Genomic DNA, 21,139 nt, shown 5'->3' with positions numbered 1-21,139 from the left:
ATATTTGATAGGAGTTACTGATATATATTCAAGTATTTCTCTACTACTTTTACATTTTAGAAAATAGCAACTCTTAGAAGGGCGAGTCTCTGTGCCATTTCTAAATTCTAAATTTGAGTTTGCTGCACTGAAGATTAACTACTAATTAGAAACCAAATATAATGTTCTATCAGTTACTAATCTTCATAAGGGACACTTAATTTACATTCTAGCAATGGCTAAACCTACTGAACACATGAGTTTAGAAGTGAAAACCTTAAAAAAGTCTAAGATGAGACTGTATTCCTAAGAAGAAGTCACATTAAAACTAACTCTGACTCCAAGTCTAAAGATATTATAAACCTAAGAACACTTATTTTGCAAAATATATTCCAAAACTCTAAGTTGTCCCCAAGTCTGATTCCATTAAATAAGTGCCCCTTCTTCTGACTATACTCCTTTTGATCTTCCACTTAATTTTCTCTTGTTCAATGGACTTTACCTTGTCACCAATATTGTTACATTTGTAAAATTATATATCTTAAACTCAAAACTACTTCCTGTAAGAGTGTTTCTAGAGATGTTCAATGTTGACAACTTTTTCTAACTCACCCAAGTATGCTTATAATTAACTATAATATGTTTATAATTAACTCATGTATGCCGGTTAAACTCTTAAGGCTCAGACCACACTGTAGACTTCTGTGGTTTGGCTGAGGATTCCAACCTCAGATATTCCAACCTAGATATTCCAACAAATATCTAGGCACATTTGTTCCTGAGAACAAATCCCCTCAGCCTGAAGGATGGCTGGACGGGGTCTGGAATACCTGGAGCTCCTTGGCAATCTCATTTGGACAAGAGCAGCTTCATCTGCTTGCCCTAGTGTGTTGTGACAAATTTCATAATTTTCTCCATGTACCATGATGTGAAAAAGGTTGGAAAGTACTGTCCTAGAAAATACAAAGCAGCACTAGCATTACTACAATGCTGAGTACACAGGAAGTGCTTAGGAAATAAGGAAATACGATTGTTCTTCCCTAAACCACAAGAGGTATTAGATATATATAGCTGAATTCTTCATCACCTTCACACTCAGAATGGCATGGCTCAAGAGCATTTTGGTTAGACGATGGAACTCTTAAGCTCTATACTGTTGCTAGCAACTAGGCAAACTCTAGTGAAACCCCAACTGACTCAATGAGACTGCTCCTTTAAAATAATCTCCAGCTAGGTGTCTGAAACAACTAGCAGCTGGTAGTGATGAGCAGCAACTAACTTTAACAACTTATGGCATCAGAGCTACCCTAGTTTCAGTCGTCCCTGGGGGAAGGGCACTCCATTATTTTTTCATAGTTGATAATAAACAAGGTGATGTGACTACTATCTCAGGAAGGGAGTTAAATATGATTTAGTCAATCTCCCTTCCTGAAGATGTAAAAGGTATGCTTGAACTATAGTTGTTAAAGTCTCACTTCTAGGGAAAGAGGTCGTTTTCAAAGGTTAGTGGAATAAACAGACAAATAGTACGTTTCCCAGGAAGAAAAAAAACTGTTTTCAGTCAAATTTCTAAATTTCATTTGAAAGCTACAATGAAACAACTTAGCTTTCTATGCTGGCAGATGATACCTTATAATCTTTATAAAGTTTTATTTGGGAATTAACATAAAAATATAAGTCATTAGGATATTGTTATCATTACATTTTATGAAAGCCCACATATTCCAACCAGGAATCTATATTACCCAATGCAAAACATCTTTTTCAAATATTTCTTGTCATACTTTTAACTTGCTAAAGAAGATATTTTTATTCGCAGTAGAGATATTAGCACAGCCATTATCTGAATTATCAGACATTCTGAATTAGTGGAGTCTGTCCACACATTTTTTTTTTTTTTTTTTTAAATCTTTGGCTAGTAAGATGGTGGTAACTTCAGGAGAATTTATGTGGTATTTCCCAACTGTAAAATCAGAATCTGAATCTTTTTTTTAAAATTATTTTTATGTTTAGCTAGAAGGGATAGCATGGATAGCTGCCTTTGGTATGTTTAAAACCACTTTTTAAAATTTGGTTTTGGGGCTGGGCATGGTGGCTCATGCCTGTAATCCCAACACTTTGGGAGGCCAAGGCGGACAGACCACTTGAAGTCAGGAGTTCGAGACCAGCCTAGCCAAAATGGTAAAACCCAGTTTCTACTAAAAATACAAAAACTAGCCGGGTGTGGTGGTAAACGCCTGTAGTCCCAGCTATTCGGGAGGCTGAGGCACAAGAATCACCTAAACCCAGGAGGTGGAGGTTGCAGTGAGCCGAGATACTGCCACAGTGCTCCATCCTGGGTGACAAAGTGAGACTCTGTCTCAAAAAAAAAAAAAAAAAAATTTTGATTTTGGAACACTAGAACAAAAAAAAAAACAAAAAACACACCCAAAAGACGAAACATGGTAAGCTGCTTATAGATAATCAAATTTCAGAGGATTTTTTTTCTGGCTTTCACAGCAAAATTTATTAAAGTGAACATGTACTTAGTTTAACTGGGAAACATTAATTTTTCAAAAATATATTTTTGAAATAACAGGAATACAGTAACATCTAGAAACTCCAGAGATATGATTCTCTTCTATCATTAAGACATACATTTTAAACTCAAGCCATTTGGGAGTGTGTATTTCTTTCCACCTCCTATAAATCTCTTCAAGAATTCCATATTAAAAGGTAGAAAAGGTAGCAGTAGCAGCAGAACAGTGATGTATACATGGAAGGGGCTAAAAGTCAAAATCACATAGTAAGTTACATTCCATTACAAAAATGCTGGAAATTTTGAATCATTAATTATTTAATGTAAGTGTATCAGAGGGCTGACAATTATACTTTTGAACCTCCGTTCTTATGGTATCTGTTATAATAGAAAAATAATCTCTAAAGCAAAAGGGTGCTTTTCAGATGGAAAGATATAAATCTCCTTGTTCTACTTCCATTTGATCATTCATGTACTGTGTTACCATCCTTTTATTTTTAAGCAACTGCCAAATCTACTTTTTCTCCTTTACAAACCCTTCTATCTTTTTGTTAGTATGAGACGGAAAAAAAAAAATTTCTAGACTTGAAAATTCATTTATCTTAAAAAGGTGAATGAACTACAAGAAAAGGTAACTTTTACTACAAGCATAAGTCACATGAACATAGTTCTGTCATTTTCTGTTTTATATAAAAAGGTAGTAATTATAAAAAATAACTAAACATAAAAAATAACTATATAAAAATAACTAATTAAAGCTGACATCTTTATACAATTGGAAAAAATTTTGTTTATCCTAAAGTAGCATAAATTTTAGTTGGGAAGCATTTTTTTTAAGCACTAGTGACTAGGAAATGAATATATTTAAGAGGCGGCTTATAATTAAAATGCAAATACCGTATACCATGCTTCTAGCCTCTACATACTTTAAAAAAGTGTTTTGTACTATAATTTAAACATACTGCTTTTTGAAAACAGCTAACCATCATTCAATTTTACATGGAAAAAAGATACACCTAGAATAATCTAATTCCTTTTTAAATTCTTTTTTTTTTTTTTTGAGTCAGAGTCTCACTCTGTTGCCCAGGCTGGAGTGCCATCTTGGCTCACTGCAACCTCCACCTCCCAAGTTCAAGCAAATCTCCTGCCTCGGCCTCCCAAGCAGTTGGGACTACAGGTGTGCACCACCATACCTGGCTAATTGTTTGTATTTTCAGTTAAGATGGGGTTTCACCATGTTGGCCAGGCTAGTCTCAAACTCCTGGCCTCAAGTGAGTCACCTACCTCGGCCTCCCAAAGTGCTGGGATGACAGGTGTAAGCCACCACACCCAGCCCCTTTAAAAATTCCTAATTTCTGAATGCTGTTTATCATATGAATATCAGGTTGGATTTTAGGATAACTTCCAAATGCATTATAGGTTAGAGAAAAGTATTTATATATGTATAAGCTACAAACAGGAATATTTTATCATTAACACAAATATGGAAAGATCATTATTGGTCATAATAAAATTTGGTCATAATAAAAATTAGATACTTAGGGTTGGAACAGTTGATAGAAACTGTAGAAGTACCTTTCCTGGCAAATATTTTAAGAGGATTAAATTAGAAGTATTAATGATATCCTACCTGGAGACTCTTGAAGAATTCTATTAAAATTATAACATAGGTAGAACTAGAATTAACATAATAAAGTGACTGATTACAAAAGTGTAAACAGACATTCCTATTTCATCTAAGCATGGTTTCCCCTCTCTTTCAATTAAGAAAGAAAGAAGGGAAACTTATTTAAATAGTTAACATTTAGTTAACAACTATATGAGTAGATGGAACAGGAAAGTAGGGTGGGAAATACATATTTAAGCCCTAGGAAAGAAAATGATCTCAATATGTTTGGTTTCAAAAGAGTAGTAACAAAAAAACGTATTTAATAGTAAAGTTGTAAATCTCACTAGTTGCGCCAGAGTCAATATTTTTTTCTGCAGGTCACTGTAATAGTCTTCTACTATGAGCCAGATAAAATAAAGCATTTAACAAGTAAGTGTCAAATCAGAAATATATGTGTAAAATGTCTTGCATATAAAGTGCTATTCAAATTAAAACATATTAATATCAAGTTTATTATTACTTTGGAAAACTAAATTGGTCATTAGAATAATATAAAGGTTTACCAAAAAACAAAAACAATTGCCTGCTAAGATAAGTACTTCTAGATAGTAAACTGTGTATTAAAAGACCCTGAAATTACGTCCCTTAACTGCACCGAAACTCAGGTACAGGGGACGTTACTACATGATTATACTATTTATAAGACACACTTCTGAGCACCATATAAATGCATGGGCACATAAGACAATATGACACTTTAAAATTCTCTTTAAAATAGCTATTTTGGGCACGAATAGCCTTTATAGTTTTATTTTATGTAACAACAACAAAAACTCAAAAATGAAAACAAAAAAAATCCAAAGAATAAATAAAACAGAGACATTAACACCATTAACACATTATTAAGAAAGTGCCTTTGAAATCCTGCAAACATGCATACTTCCATACAAACTGCTGCATTAGTGTAACTTCAAGGGTTACTTTTTAAATGCACATAATACTGAATATACCTCAGTACAGAGGAAATGTTTGGTTATATATATGACTACTCCATTATTTTATTTTAATATTTATAAGTTATGTCCACATATATAGTTCAAACTATATATTTAGATATTACGACTGCTATTCCTTTGAATGCAGCTTTGGGTAGTAACCAACCCAGCCATAAGATCAATGGACTCTATAACTTAAAGTACTGCTGCAGAGCAAGATCAAATACTGAGTGCTGTGTAGAGAAGTATTAGCCTAGATTTTTTTTCCTATGACACTCTTTTCAGAAAATTCTTTCACTGGGATAATTTCTTAAAAATACAGAGTTAATATACTAGTCTTTAAGCAACTGAATACTGGAAATCAGGGTTCAGTTTTTACCAGGCTACTAAGATAGAGGGAAATAGCAGCTTTACATGAATAAAAGAAATCCCTATTCAAAATGACTATATTAAACATGTAGGCCATTGCTAAATGAATATAAAGCAGCCACTGAAAATGCTAATTTTTTAAACAATAATTTAAATTAGCAGAGCCTAATTTAAAAACAGCTATTTTTGAACATTATGAACTAAACCTTGTTTTGACTCATTCAGAAACTCAGTTCTGTAATTACAGATGTGTCCAATGCACATCCAGCACCCTGTGTCATAGTATCAATTCTTTATGAAATGACTGTGCTATGCTGCACAGGCCAAAGCAAGGGCTGACATCATCCTGCTGGCACCCTCCTGTGTCATTTTCAAATCATGCTGGCTGGCTAATTCTTACTCTCTCTAATCCAAACTGCAGAGTCATCTATCAGTTGATCAATCGGAATGATGTCTGCACAGCATTTTTGTGTTAAGTATGTTCTCTGAAGACTATTTGGCAACATTTTAAAAGGTATGCTTATATGTTTCACTGGGGCCCCACTCTCTCAACAGTAGTTAACCTAGATTAAAAAAAAGCTATTAGCACTCAACACAAAGAGGTGCTCAGGCAGGAAGAAACCCAAAATGTAGACCAAACTTTAAACTGTATAATCAGACCTGCACATAAATTTATCATGAAGAGGAAACAAATCCGTAACAATGAATAAAAATATACAATTTGTCTTTAAGTCATTTAAACATGAGAAAATCCAAGTTTATAATGCTTCCAATTTGCCCATGGGTATTCCTAATTTAAAAAAAAGTCTTCTACCATATAATTCAACAAAACATTATTAGAAATAGTGCATTTAAAATGCTGAATATGATTTTTTGATATCTCTCAAGTCTCTTTTCAAAAATATACCTATTTAAAGTCAGGTTTCTAAGCATTCAGTGGTACATCTCTTAAGGGAAGTATGAAACATTGAAAGTTAAGCATGTAGTTAATATTTTCAATCCTGACATTTATCAGATAAACACTATTTTACAAAGTAGAGAAATCAGAAACATCTACGTTTATTGATGCTTTTAACTATGAGTTATCAATGAATGATATATAGTAAGAATGAACCCAATTACAGGAATATCAAAGGAAAAGCACAGAGAGCCCATGTGACTTTTTCATGTTTAATTATCACCATCAATTATTTAGTGCCGAGAATGCATTACGAGCTGTTCAGGACTCAAAATGTACGTAGACTTGAGTATGTCACATCCACAAATACAACACAGAATTCCTGGTCACCAGGACTTTGTGATGAACACAAGAGCCCTTTCTTGATCAATTTCTAAAGGAAGGGAAGAACTAGGGTAGTCACCTTTCATGACAAATTAAATAATTATTAACAACAATAACTGCTTATCTTTAATATACCTTGCACTGCTAGAAGCTGCTCCTCTGTGGTCCAACGGGCATTAATTTTCTGATTTGACTACAAAATTAAAGAGAAGTTTCCTAATGAGGATATGAAGACAGACATTTTCCAAAGTGCTTATTTTTTTTTTAATTTTCATCAAATCACAGACATGAGATTACTACAACTCTGATTTATGAAGATTCCATTTTTAGAAAGAGTAAAAATACATATTTTGAGTTACCTTTTACCCATGCAGAAAGATAATGAAAGGGAAATGTACCAATTTGTGAGAAGGAACAACATTTGCATTTATGCTCTAATTAGAGATATTAAAATGTGAGAAAATCTTATTAGTCTCCCATTTTCCAACTATGATATTCCTATCACACATTGCAGCTATGAATTTTAGCCTAGTTTTAAACATTTAAGAGACTTTCTTTCCTTTTTTTCTTTTTTGAGACAGGGTCTCGTTCTGTTGCCCAGGCCGAGTGTGCAGTGACATGATCACGGCTCACAGCAACCTCAAAATCCCAGGCTCAAGCAATCCTCTTACCTCAGCCTCCCAAGTAATGGCTAGCACCATGGGCGCCTGCCACCACACTCAGCTAATTTTTTTTTTTTTTTTTTTAGAGATGAGGTCTCGCTATGTGGCCAGGCTGGTCTCAAACCTCTGGCCATAAGCAAGAAACTTTATTTTCTTCCTCACCCTGATGCCCAGGCTGGAGTGCAGTGGCATGATCTTGGCTCACTGCAACCTCTGCCTCCCAGGTTCAATTGATTCTCCTGCCTCAGCCTCCTGAATAGCTGGGATTACAGGCACCCACCACCACGTCCGGCCAATTTTGTATTTTTACTGGAGATGAGGCTTCACCATATTGGCCAGGCTGGTCTCAAACTCCTGACCTCAAGTGACTTGCCCATCTGGGCCTCCCAAAGTGCTGGGATTACAACCGTGAGCTACTGCACCCAGCTGAAACTTTATTTTCTTCAGAGACGATTTATGACTCCAAAATTTCTTCCCTTCATATTTAAGATTAAACCTATCCTTAATCCCCGAAAACAGTGGTATAAATTATCATAGGACTACAGAACAGGCCTAAGTCCTAAAATATTTCTTTAAATTTCTGAAGCAGAAAGTGATTCTGATAAGAATATGTTTTCTCAAGACCCCCCAATATTTCTCCCCACAAAAATCCTAAATTTAGGATTTTCAGTATGGTAATATTACAACAGCAAATATCTAATCAGACTTCATTAGTGTATACCCACTGAGTAGTAAATCAAGGACCTTTGACAGTAGATGGACAGAAATAAATACACCAACATGCAGGGGTTTGCAGAAGAAACTGCCAAGATAAAGTGGCTCCGTGTAATACCTGGGCATGTTGGGCAAAACAGAAAGAGGGCTTCCTTTGAGAAGGGGTGTTTAGGTCTTACCTCACTCATGGTCTTAGCAATAAGAGTTTCTATAGCACACAGAGGTTCTAGGTAACACCAACTTTCTTACCAAAAGTAAGGAGGTGCAAGTACTCAGAAAGAAGAATGAAACAAAAATCCAAAGTTAAAAAAAAAAGAGGAAAAATGAAAAAGTAAAAAAAAAAAAAAAAACGGACTTAAGATTCTTGTTAACAAGAGAAAAACCTAAAACAAATCACTGTATTCTAGATGAGGAGATTAAAAAGGGACAGTAGGGCAGGCGAGGTAGTAAACAGTGGATAAGCCTCAAGGTTAGGAACCTGGTGATGAGGCAAAGAAAAAACAGTAAAAAGGAAAAGAGAAAGGGGAGAATAGGACAAAAACTATGAGAGACATAAAGAAACAGTAATAAAAGAGCACAACAAATCTAAAAAAGTTAAGAAAAAAAAAAAAAGGAGATAGGAAAAATTAGGTAAACATATGTTCCCCCAAAAGGGGAGTAACAAGAATGGAGGAGGAACTCTATTAAGAAGGGATATATATCGTTAATTGAGACCCTAACTTTACACTAAGGAACTTAACACTGAGTTCATGCACAGGCAATCTGATGCTACCTTGGCTGTGGAAGGTGGATAAAAGAAGATCTTGGTACTCAAGGGTAACTAGTACTGAAATCGATTTAAAATAGGTCAAAATATTTTATAGTAAATAGTAAATGGTAAAAAAATAAAAGGTTGACTGCAGTTCAATCCGAAATGTGAAACTAAACCCTGTAGAAATTAGCTGTTTTTAAAAAATAGTTAATGACTTGTTTAATACACTTTATTTTTGACATATCTTTTCTGACTATACAATGGTGCAACATCCTTTGGCTTTGAAATTTACATGATCATAAAATGGGTCATTTTTTGCTTTAAAGGCTTATTGAAATAATTTTCTCAAGGGCCTCTCTTAATACTTGGTTCTCAAATTATTCTTTTGTGAAGTGCTTGCCTGTGAGTGATCACTTTTTTCTTTAATGGTTAATTATGCTGGATACTCATCTGACAATTTTGTAGGTGACTAATGTCATTCTCTTGCAGTTTAACAGACTTCATGAAGTTTCTCATCTTTTGCAAAGTGTGCAATTTCATTTTGGTTTGTGTTGTATTTGCATTGTATTAGCAAGAGAGTGACAGAGAAGGATAATGCAGTGAATGGGACAGATAACAGCTAAAGTTAATTAGGAAGAGTTGGTGAGTAGAGCCTAATTTTATAAATGATTGGTTGATTAGTCAATGTTCTTGTTGGGCAATTTTTGCTTCTCCATGCATTACATGGATGAATGACGAGTTGGATAATGAGGATCTTTTGTACATACAACTTGCAATAACAATGTTGTAGGTTGCTCTAAGGATTAAATATAACTAAATATGAGGATATATTTAGAATATATCTAAAAAGGCATGTGGCACACTGCCTAAGCAAATAAAAGTTGATCAATTCATGTTTATTAAATCTGAAAGAAACTGGAGGGAAAAGTATCATTAATGAAAAGGTAAGAAAAAATGAAAGAAAAAATAACATACATTATGAAAATTTTTTTCATCTAAACTGCAGAAAGCTTACAAATCAGAAAATGAATGAATACAAACAACTTTAAAGTTAAAAAGTACAGAGTATATGGGGGAATTTCAAGACGGGAGAAAAAGTCACAATGATTTAAGTGGGGAAACAGAACAAGGAAAGGTTGAAGACTGAGATGGGTTTTAGAATAGGAAAAACTTCTGAAAGGCAAATAATGGGAAGGCAATCCACACGTAAGTGAAAACAGTATTTGTGTCAGTAAGAAGTGATAGCCTGGCAAGCTGGTGATATTTAACTAAATTAAAATATGATAAGGGCCATCCACTTTTGGAAGGGTAGTAAAATTCAAGGTTGATAAGTTCACACTAAATTTAATAAGCAATAGTTATGTTTTGTTTTGGGGGCAAGGAGTCAGGGGTATGATCATAACTAAATTAAGACTTTAATCCTGGAAAGCTCGGAGAGGGACAATGCTGTTAAGAACCTAAGAAATCAAGAAATGCTGCTGTGGGAGATGTGGGAAGGTGAGGCTAAGATTTAATTTAATTTGGGATACAATGAGAATGAGGTATTAGACATTCAGGTGGAGTTCAGGTTCCACTTGAGGCTAAAATCAGATTCATTTATTTAAACACAGTTTTGAAGAGTCTGGGAAATTTTTATAAGAAAAAACAATGGAGTCATATCTTACTCAGGTCTAAAATTGGCCTACAATTTTTTAAAAAAAATTTTTTTTTCAAGATTACTCTTTAAAAAATGTCTTTAAAAAGGTAGCCAGAGACAGGCACACAGTCTCTCAACACACCCACACAGCCAGGTATTCCTCCAGCACTGGAATGGACCACTAGTTTTTCAGTTAAACCACAGATGAAGCTGTTGGCTTGAATTTAGGGTAGTGTTGTTTTTTACAAACACACACACACACACACACAAAATTCTCTCTCAGTTCAAAGAGACACACAGAAGGCATGCAGAAACTAAGACTGACTAAAGAAACAGTGGATTCTGAATTCTCAGTTCACCACTGCTCACTGTGGGGCATACATTCAATAAATGGAGTGTAAGAAGAATTGCCAGCACTACTACACTTGCTATTGCTAAACATTCTTTCTCTTTTATTTGACTGAATGTCTGGATAAATTTGTGTAATTTAAATGAACATATGATATGACTTTAACACAGTAAAACAATGAGATTGTGTATTCAAGACAGGGGAAATTAATTTTGAGGACAACTTGGAGAATGCCTATATGTACAGAAGACAAACCAGGGAACAGAAGAAGAGTTATAAAAGAGAACATAACCTCCCAAAAGTTAAAGGAAGAAAAAGAGGGGGAGTCACCTATAACAAGGGTTCAGAAAAAGGCAAGGGGAATGAGAAGTTAAAAGTTGTGGCAAGTGGTCATCAGTGCCAAAGCTAACCTTTATAAGAGGCAGCTCAGTGGAAAAAGGCAGAAGGGGCTGTGCACAGTAGCTCACACCTGTAATCCCAGCACCTTGGGAGGCCGAGGCAGGTGGATCACTTGAGCTCAGGAGTTTGAGACCAGCCTGGGCAACACAGCAAGACCCTGTCTCTAATAAAATTACAAAAAATTAGCCAGGTGTGGTGGTGTGGTGGTGTGCCTGTGGTCCCAGCTACTCAGGAGGCTAAGGTGGGAGAATCACCTGAGCCCAGAAGATGGAAGTTGCAGAGAGCCAAGATCACGCCACTGCACTCCAGTCTGGGGGATGGGAGTAAGATTATCTCAAAAAAAAAAAAAAAAAGAAAGAAAAAGAAAAATGCAGAAGGGATAGCTGAAACTGTATAGGATTAAACAGTCAGTGTGTGACAAGTGGAAGCAGAAGAGGGGGAAGAGTGAAGAAAAAATAGGGTTGAAAATTTTAAATATACAGGACTCACATAAGTTACTGATTTTAATATTGTCTTTTAAATCTGAGAAACTTTGGTAGAGATTAAAGAAAGGACAACTAGAATATATCTAGGAATCTAAAACTGTGTGGTAGCTGTAGTTAGCTACAGTATGGTATCACAGAGTATATTCTTCTACAAAAACACCTATCTGAAATGCTGTTGCTTTAAAAATAATATAATAATATAAAATAAGACAATCTAATATATAACAATATCAAAGGTCCCAAAAAGCCTTCTAGAACTATCTATGACATCCTTAGGGAATTCGGCATTTTTACTCCATCCTTTCTCTGCTAAATTGTTTTCACATCTTTCCCATTTTCGTCAGTGGTAGATTAATACTACCTCTAAGTTGAAAGAGGTGGAAAAGGTCACCAAGTTAAACCTTCTACTTGATGCTGAAAATTCCACCCAACATCCATCATGAAAGGATGTCGTCTACCTTTGCAGGAAAACAACCATAGATGGAGAATTTATAGCTTCAAAAAGCACTCCCTTTTCAGTTATACTTATTCTTTCTTCTGGATTCATCAATCTTTCCTCTACCTACCCATTTACCTCCATCCAAAACAAAAAGCAGAAGACATACCAGCGACACCCTCAACACTCTCACATACTTTCAAGGAGACATATTAATTTCCCTACCTTGCAATGTTCTTTGGGTTTACTGCTTGCTTCCATTCCTATAACTAATACCCAACCCTACTGATACCCCTTTATCATTTACAACTTACATGCTTAATATTTTAGCAGCTATAAAGTTTTCCTGTTCTAATTTATCCTGCATAATATCATAACTTTCCTATAATTAAAAATTTTCTTTACATCCTTCTGTACTAAAGAAACTACAGGGTCTTTCCATTTGACTTAATTTAAAAAGCAAACTTCTCTTTCTGGCTTTCACAAGGACTTTATACTCTGGCCTTGCCCACTGATGTTTATCACAAAGATGCCCCTACTCAGCCCTCCTAACATCTCTCATATACCATGTTCATTCCTTCTCTGCATCCAAGTTTGCCTTCCTAAGTAGACAATATGCTTCTTGAGAAAAGACTGTTTTACATTTCCATGGAATCCTCAATAGCAATTAATTAGCACAATAATGAGCACATAGTAAGTGCTCAGGGAATACCTGTTGACTCATTTTTAAAAGGGCTTTGAATTTTCCCCTACTAGATTTACATTTTTTAATGTACTTTTCAACACCAAACCATTGCTCTTATTATTCCCTCAGCTTGGAATGACTTCTTTGGTCATTTTTGTATGCGCAAAAAATCCCTCTTATCCTTCAAACCTCAGCTGCAGTATTCTCCCTCTAAGAAGTCTTCTCTAACTGTCCTTGCCAGAATGAATAATGCCCACTTGTTTCCCTGTATACTTTGCTTATAAATCTATCATACAACTTTTATCAGTTTGTCTTATAACATCTAGACTGCAAGTTCTTTTTTTTTTTAGAGTAGGTGGAAAAATCACATCATCTTGTCCACATCTTTATGTGTTCCCTCTTCCCACACACTTCTCACAGGGCCTAACACAGTGCCTCATATGAAATAGTTGATCAGTAAATACTTGTGGAAGTGAATGGACTTTCTTCAACAAATTTTTCCCTAAATGAAAATAAGAAATACAACCAAATTAATAAGTAAAGCACTTTAGTAACAGCTTACTTTTAGTAGAGTTACTTCATTTCATGGCTTATTGTAATTATTCCAAGGCTTATTAACATTCTTTGATTAGATATGGTTTAAACTAAAGGTAAGGGGATAGATTACCTGATTCTTCAAGTTCTTTACTGTAATTGTTAATCTGAAATTCAAGTTGCCTTCCTCCCCAAAGCAGTAAGGACAATATGACAAATATAAATGTATCCTGGGGACTCTCTGATGATACAACATATATACATTTTTCACATCATATAAGTTCAATATATCAACCCAAAGTAATACCCAAACTTCAATATATGGATGATGGAGTGTTAACATTTTCGCTATTTTATTTTGATCATTTTTATAATAAATCAAAAATTACAATAAATGTTTGATAACTTCTCACCCAATAGCTGCATTAAAATGTGGAAATGTAATATATAATTTTGCTATTACATAAAAACTTCCAAATGTAAGAGGCAACATGACATATACTAATATAGAAATCCAATCAGGACTCTAAAAAGATCAGATATAGCCAGAGTTTCATTATTTACCAGTTTTGTCACCTTGAAAAAGTTGGTTAACCTCCCTGATTTCCAGTTTCCTCATGTAAAATAATAGTATCTGCTTCACCTAGCTGTATGGATTTACATAAAAATCAAATGAGATAGCACATAGAGAAGCTATAAAATGCTACTGGACTTTCGCATCTTTCTTTATATAAAGTTAATGAGTGAGGCTGTCCTGTAATTTTATGGAAAAATCTGAGATGAGAATTATCCTTTTCTTGAAAATTTAGTAAATGTTTTTTGTAAAATTGTCTGGGTCTGAAGTTTTCTTATGAGAGAAAAATGTTAATTATTATTTCGTTTTACTTCATGATTACCAATTATTCAGCTTTTCTTTCTTTTTCAGGCAATTTTGATAAGACACATTTTCTTAGGAATTTCTACATTTTATTTTTCACACTTGCTAGTATAAAGTTCTTCCTGCTATTCCCATAATGTTTTTAATATCTGCGGTATTTAAGTTTTAGATTATAAAAGTACAGACATTTAAAATTGTTTGTGTTCATGCATTTTAATGCATAATACAAATTAAAATAATTTTTGTTGCAATAATATAACAAAATAAAATAGTAATTTTTTGTATTGTATTATCCTTAAATAACTGTTACTAGAATGTTTGTCACTTTACCTGTGGGCCAGGAATGAGATATCCGTTTTGTATTATTTTTCACTCTTTTCCATAACCTAACCTTCTTGAAAGAGATTATTCAAAACAATGAAAAACAACTTTTTTCATAAGTCTTCCTTTCTGAAAGACACTGATAACTAAGATGGCATATGGTACATAATTTCTGAAGTACTACTGTTCTGCCTCCCCATAGCCCCTCACATAAATTTCATCTGTAGATATTTCAGTCAACCAAGTTCTTTTCCCCTTCTGGGGAAAAAAAGTCCCAATAAGACCAAATAAGATTATTTGATTATCACATACACAGAAAGGCAAATCCAGGATATGAAGCATAATATGGAAATGTTAAAGAGAGAAAAAAGATATAGTAGAAGCTCCTAGAAAAAGACCTGATTGGATTTTAAGGGAATATAAGTACCCCTATAATTACCACAAATATCAAAAACATATTTAGGTTTCAACTGAAACAGAAGACTTGAGAAAATGGTCAATCTATACCTTGTTTTTGTAAGTACAAGACTGTAAGTCTGCATACTAAAATCATAAGTGGAAGCTGAGCCAAAGACAATTATTTTAAATTAAAATAAAAATTTGTTAAAATAATCTAGCTTGTTTTCATATTTTTCTTGCTGTGTTACCAATTCACACAAGCAGGAAAGGGCTTTCAGCAAACATTGCTGTAGACCCAGAAATGCACTAGCATGCTCATCAATGAGCTTCTAGTTTCACATACACTGTTCCTATTACTATTTTCCCTAATTACTTTGCTTGCTATGAATTTCTAAGGGCAGGAAATAAATAATTTAACTTAAATACAAAATGATTAACCAAGCCTCATAAGATCATCTAAATAAAAAAATAGAGACATAATAAATTATCCATACTATGAAACCTTCAACGTATTAATGATGCATGTGACCAAAATAGTACTTGGACACTGGACAACTGAAAAAAAACAAGTTTTCACTATACTTAATCACATGTATCCTTCAATAACATACCTCAGGAGGTTTGAATTCTTCAATTCCACCTTCCATTTTCTGTTTAAGTGCACTGTTTACTTGCTTAGCATTCTGAACCTTCAACAAAATAACCCCAAATGTGAATCAGATCACGTACTTAGGTAAATTTGTGAGTACTCAATAAGTGAAAAGAATATATTCCAAAACCCTCTTAAATTTTATTTTAGAATAGTCATACTAATCACACTTAGGGTATGACATGCCACTAATTCAACTTATACATGTATGAACTAATTAAACATCTAAGAGACTAAGAGACTCTGAATATCTTTGAATATCATAGTCTTGAATATCTTTTAGCAACAACTTTTATAACCAAAGACACCTGGCATACATAGGAATTAAATTCCATCAATTTTTCTCATTACCATAGTGTTCTGACTAAATAAGAATTTTTCCAATAATAATGATGATGATGGTGGCTAATATTTATTAGGTATTTATTATGTATAAAACATCATTCTCAGTCCTTTATATGTAATAAATCACTTAATTCTCAAAACCACTCTGTGAGGTAAGTACAATCAGTTCTGCTATAACATGACAAATACATTAAAAGTCACTGAACTAGCCAGGTACAGTAGCTCATGCCTAAAATCCTAGTGTTTTGGGAGGCCAGAAGTCTGAGCCCACCCTGGCAATATAGTGAGAACTTGTCTCTATGGAGAAAAAAAAAAAAAAATTAGCTGAGCATGGTGGCATGAACCTGTAGTCCTAGCTATTCAGGAGGCTGAGGTGGGAGGATTGCTTAAGCCCAGGAGTTCAAGGTTATAGTGAGCTGTGATTATGCCAATGCACTCTAGCCTAGGCGACAAAGCAAGACCCTGTCTTAAAAAAAAAAAAAAAAAAAAAAAGGTCAGTGTGCTGTGCAAAATTCATAATAAAAACCACAGGGCTTGTAGGGAAAAGGAGGTTGGGACACAACATTTAAACTTCAATGACACATAAGACGGGAACCTAACAAAAATGGCAACACAGTTTTATACATTCTAAATGATTTTTTTAAACCATAAATGCTACAACAAAGACAGTACTTTACCTTGAAAAAAAGACCTGAAGGTTGCTTATGGAAGTGGGAGTCAAAATGGTTGTAGTTTGTGAATTATTGTGGAAGTGGTAGGAGGGTTACTTGAAATCAGATGAAAAGTTTTAACACCATATATGCATGGTTCATAACACACAGTGAATTGAGGTAGCTGGTACATGTTTGAGATGTGTGTGCGTTCAGTTCAGCTGAGTACATTTTGTTTTGCTGACAAAAATCATACATAAACAAACAATTCATGTTATGCTCAAATTATTCCCAAGTATATTAATTGCATTAGAACAAATCCACATTTTCAAAAAAAGTTATAGCAGAACAGACTCTACTTATAACCATTTTTACAGATGAGGAATATAAGGCACAGCCAAGTTAAGAAACCTTCCTAAGGCTAGGAGATACAACCTGAATTTAAATCATACCAAGTTTTTAACTTCTACTCTACTAGCAATATTATTAGTCTCCATTTGAGGGTTAGGATTGTTTACTTTTTTCCTGTTTTTCCCTCCTAGTATGGACAGCGAAATACTTATAATTTATGAACTTTTTTCACTAGAGATCTTAAAGCCACAGCTAAAATGCATAAAATCTAGGATGATTCAAGGGTAGTCAGCTGGCCATGTTAGATAGACATATAGAGATAAAATGTAAAGTCTCAATTCTCGAGGATTTCATAGAATAGTGGGAAGATAAGTAAATATAAAAGTATGATAAACGCTAAAACACCTAACATAGACTCGGAGAGAGAAAGAAAGAATGAGAGAGTAAATGTGCTTCTATGTATGTTGATGAACAGGTGGCAGGGAAGATTAGGGAAAGTGTTCCAAAGAAAAGGACAGCTAACCTGAGTTTTAAATTAAACTGGCAGACAAGCTTGGGAGGAGGGATTGCATTCCAGGCAGAATAACACTTAGGAAGACAGAAAAGCCCTAAGGCAAAGGCAATAAGTTAGGCTGGGGTCAGACCAAGGAATTTTAACTTTGCCTAAAGACTAAAGAGGAATTTTAACTTTGCCTAAAGACTGAAGGAAAGCTAAAGGATTTTAAGCAAGGGAACAAAATGATCATATCTGCCTTTTAGAAAGACACTTCTGGTAGTAATGTGAAGAACAGAATAGGGTAAAGAGGATGGAAATTAATTTAACAATCCAGGTGAGAAATAGTAAATAATTAAGAAAACTTTCATTAAAACTGTAGGAATGAAGGAAGGATGGTAGTGGTATACAGAGATTAAAGAAATGCCTTGGAAACAAAATTAAGACTTTTTTTTTTGAAGACAGAGTCTTACTCTGTCACCCAGGCTGGAGTGCAGTGGCATGATCTTGGCTCACTGCAACCTCTGCGGCCCGGGGTTCAAGCAATTCTCCTGCTGGTCTTCAACTACTGGCCTCGTGATTCACCCGCCTCAGCCTCCAGAAGTGCTGGGATTACAGGCATGAGCCACTGCACCCAGCCAAGACATCTTTGTAAACACTTGATTGTGGAGAATTAGGAGGAATTAAGGCTAACTGGTCACTGGCTTCAGTAATTCAGAGTATGTGGCACTACTCACTGAGACAGAGAATACAAAAAGTGGAACAGATAACTAGGGTGAGTGTGGAAGAATTCAGTTTGAACATGGCATATGAGATGTTTGTGACATAAAAGTAGCAGTGGTTAACAGGATTTGTAAACCCATGAGTGCAAACCTTTACTGTCACATATCAAATGAATAACCAAATTAGGAAGTTAAAGCTTAAAGTGCCTTCTAAAAAAAAAAATCAATAAAAATAGTCCCTAAGTGTAGGAGTAGTAGTGAAGTATGAATATAGGTGACTGAGTACACTTTATTCCTTATTATTTTTAGCGCTTTTAAAGTATTACAGCAGATGATTTAGAAGTTTTCTGAAGAGGACTGCTGTGGTTTGGAAGATAGGTGTCTTGCATTCATAGTTTGACTAAAGGCTAAGCATTTAATCAAATATGAGATGCGTTGGTGGTATAGTGGTGAGCGTAGCTGCCTTCTAAATATGTACTATTACATATGTACTATACACACACATACTCAAGACAGTCACAAAGTCAAGTGAAAGAAATTCCAGAATTAAAGTAATGGTTGACAGTGTCAAACATTACTGAGTAGTCACATTAGCTAAAAACCAAGAAGGCAGCCTTAGATGTGGCCACTTGTTCATAAATGATTTTTTTTTCCCACTGTAAACCTTGAACTCCCAGGCTCAAGCAATCCTCTCACCTCAGCCTCTCTTGTAGGACTACACTACAGATACACACAACCACACTTGACTATTTAAAAAAATTTTTTTTATAGAGATGAAGTCTCACTATATTGCTCAGGCTGGGGTCAAACTCCTGGCCTCAAGTGATGTTCCTGTCTTGGCCTCCCAAAGTGTTGGGATTACAGGCATGAGCCACCATGTCAGCCCATAAATGACCTTCAAAGAGGTATTTCAGTAGAACTGGAATATCATACGGGGCAGAATCTAGATTAGAAAGGGTTGGAGAATAAGTTTTGGTAAGAAAGCAGAGGAAGCAAATGTGGCCTTATGTTTATTAAGGAAGGAAAAGAGAAACAGAAAAGCAGTTTGGGTGAATAGCCAGGACCAAGGAATTTGAAAAATCTGAACATGTTTAAGGTAGAGAATCTTGATCCCACACTATACTGTTGCAAGGTTCTTACATTTTGTAAGCAGTAGAATACAGTAGTCCTCCCATATCCGCAGGGGATACAGTCCAAAACTCCCAGTGGATGCCTGAAACTGTGGATAGTTCCAAATCATAACATATACAGGTTGAGTATTCCCTTATCCAAAATGCTTGGAACCAGAAGTGTTTCAAATTTCAGGGGATTTTGGGATATTTGCATAATATGTAACAGTCGCACATCCCTAATCCGAAAACCCAAAATCCAAAATGCTCCAGTGGCCATTTCCTTTGAGCATTATGTCTGTGCTCAAAAAGTTTCAAATTTTGGAGCATTTCAGATTTTCAGATTAGGGATGCTCAACCTGTACTGTTCTTCCCTGTATATACATACCTATGATAAAGTTTAATTTATAAGTTAGACACAGTAAGAGAGTAACAATAGCGAATTAAAAATAGAACAATTACAACAATATACTGCAATAAAAGTAATGTGAATATAGTCTGTCTCTCAAAATATCTTACTGTACTGTACTGCAGGTAACTGAAACCATGGAAAGTGAAACTACGGATTAAGGGAGGACTACTGTAATATTAACTAAATATACAGTGATAAGCTAAGGATGAATATTGTAATCACTAAAGCAATTACAAAAAAAAGCAAAAAAAAAAAAAAAAAAACACAAGAAAATGCAAAAGATATCACTGAAAAATTTAAATATGACCATGGTCCACCTTTCCTTTTCAAAGTCCTTCAGTAGTTTCCTAACTCAGGAAAATTTCTTAATGTGATTTGTCTACCACTACTGTAACCTGCTAAAGGCAAGTAGAAACTAACAAAGAGGTTTAAGATGAGTGACAGTGATCAGACCAGTACTTTAAAAAGATAACACTGGCAACAATGTGTAACCTCCAGCTAAAGAGAAGTAACAGAAAGAATCAACAAGAGGCCAAGCATGGTGGCTCATGCCTATAATCCCAGCACTTTGAGGCACAGGCAGGAAGATTGCTTGAGCCCAGGAGTTTGAGACAAGCCTGGGTAACAGAGCGAGAACCTTTCTCTACAAAAAATTTTTAAAAATAAGGAAAAAAAAAAAAAAGGAATCAACAAGATAGTTATTGTCAGGCAAGTGAGAGCAAGAGCCTAAATGGGCAGTAGGGATGAAATAAAAAAGAGGGAATTGATTTAAAGGAAATTTCAGAGATAAAACTCACATAACTTGGTTACCACTTTGGTTTACATGTGTTGGGAAAGTGATAACAGCAGGGGATGAATAAAAGATGATTCTGCTGTTTCAACAGACAGAAAACAGAGAAAAAAATCTTTTAGGAGAAGACCTAGTAGGTAGCTGGAACTATAGCTAAGAAGCTTGAGAAAAGTCACAGCTTGAGAAATAAGACTCAGAAGTCACTGGCATAGAGTATAGGATTGGCTGATATAGACCAAGAAAGTATAGATTTAGAAGAATACTAGATTTAAAGGATTAGAAAAAAATAACAAAACAAAACAAAAAAAAATAGGAAATAACAACTAAGAAAGGCCAGCGATCTAATAACAATGAATAACTACTTAATATGTGCCAGGCACTGTTTTAAGCACTTACCATATATTATCTTGTTTAATTCCTCTCAACCACTACAATATTATCCACATTTCTAGATGAGAAAACTGAGGCTGAGAGAAGTTAAAAAGCTCCTCTAATGTTACACAGGAAGGAGATGGTATAGCCAGGGTTAGAACTTAACAGGTCCACTGAGTCTAGATGCTGATTTTTAACTACTATATGATTATGATGCTGCTGCCCTTACAATACTACCAGTACTAC

The 21,139-nt window shown here is 34.8% G+C and overlaps 1 protein-coding gene across 4 annotated transcripts in view; it reads right to left on the bottom strand.

The window, feature by feature from the left end:
• RCOR3 (REST corepressor 3) overlaps positions 1 to 21,139 on the bottom strand; it is a 47,851-nt gene that overhangs the window by 5,255 nt on the left and 21,457 nt on the right. For all 4 annotated transcript variants that reach the window (XM_023198309.1, XM_023198306.1, XM_023198307.1 and 1 more), the window contains 2 exons: positions 15,612 to 15,689; positions 6,888 to 6,945 (listed from right to left, as the gene is read on the bottom strand). In XM_023198309.1, the coding sequence (XP_023054077.1) occupies positions 6,888 to 6,945; positions 15,612 to 15,689 (136 nt within the window). The remainder of the gene's footprint in view (positions 1 to 6,887; positions 6,946 to 15,611; positions 15,690 to 21,139) is intronic.

This window comes from Piliocolobus tephrosceles, chromosome 1 (genome assembly GCF_002776525.5).
Source record: "Piliocolobus tephrosceles isolate RC106 chromosome 1, ASM277652v3, whole genome shotgun sequence".
Classification (NCBI taxonomy): Eukaryota; Metazoa; Chordata; class Mammalia; order Primates; family Cercopithecidae; genus Piliocolobus; species Piliocolobus tephrosceles.
The sequence above is the reverse complement of the archived record's forward strand: the minus strand, read 5'-3'. Positions and strand labels throughout refer to the sequence as shown.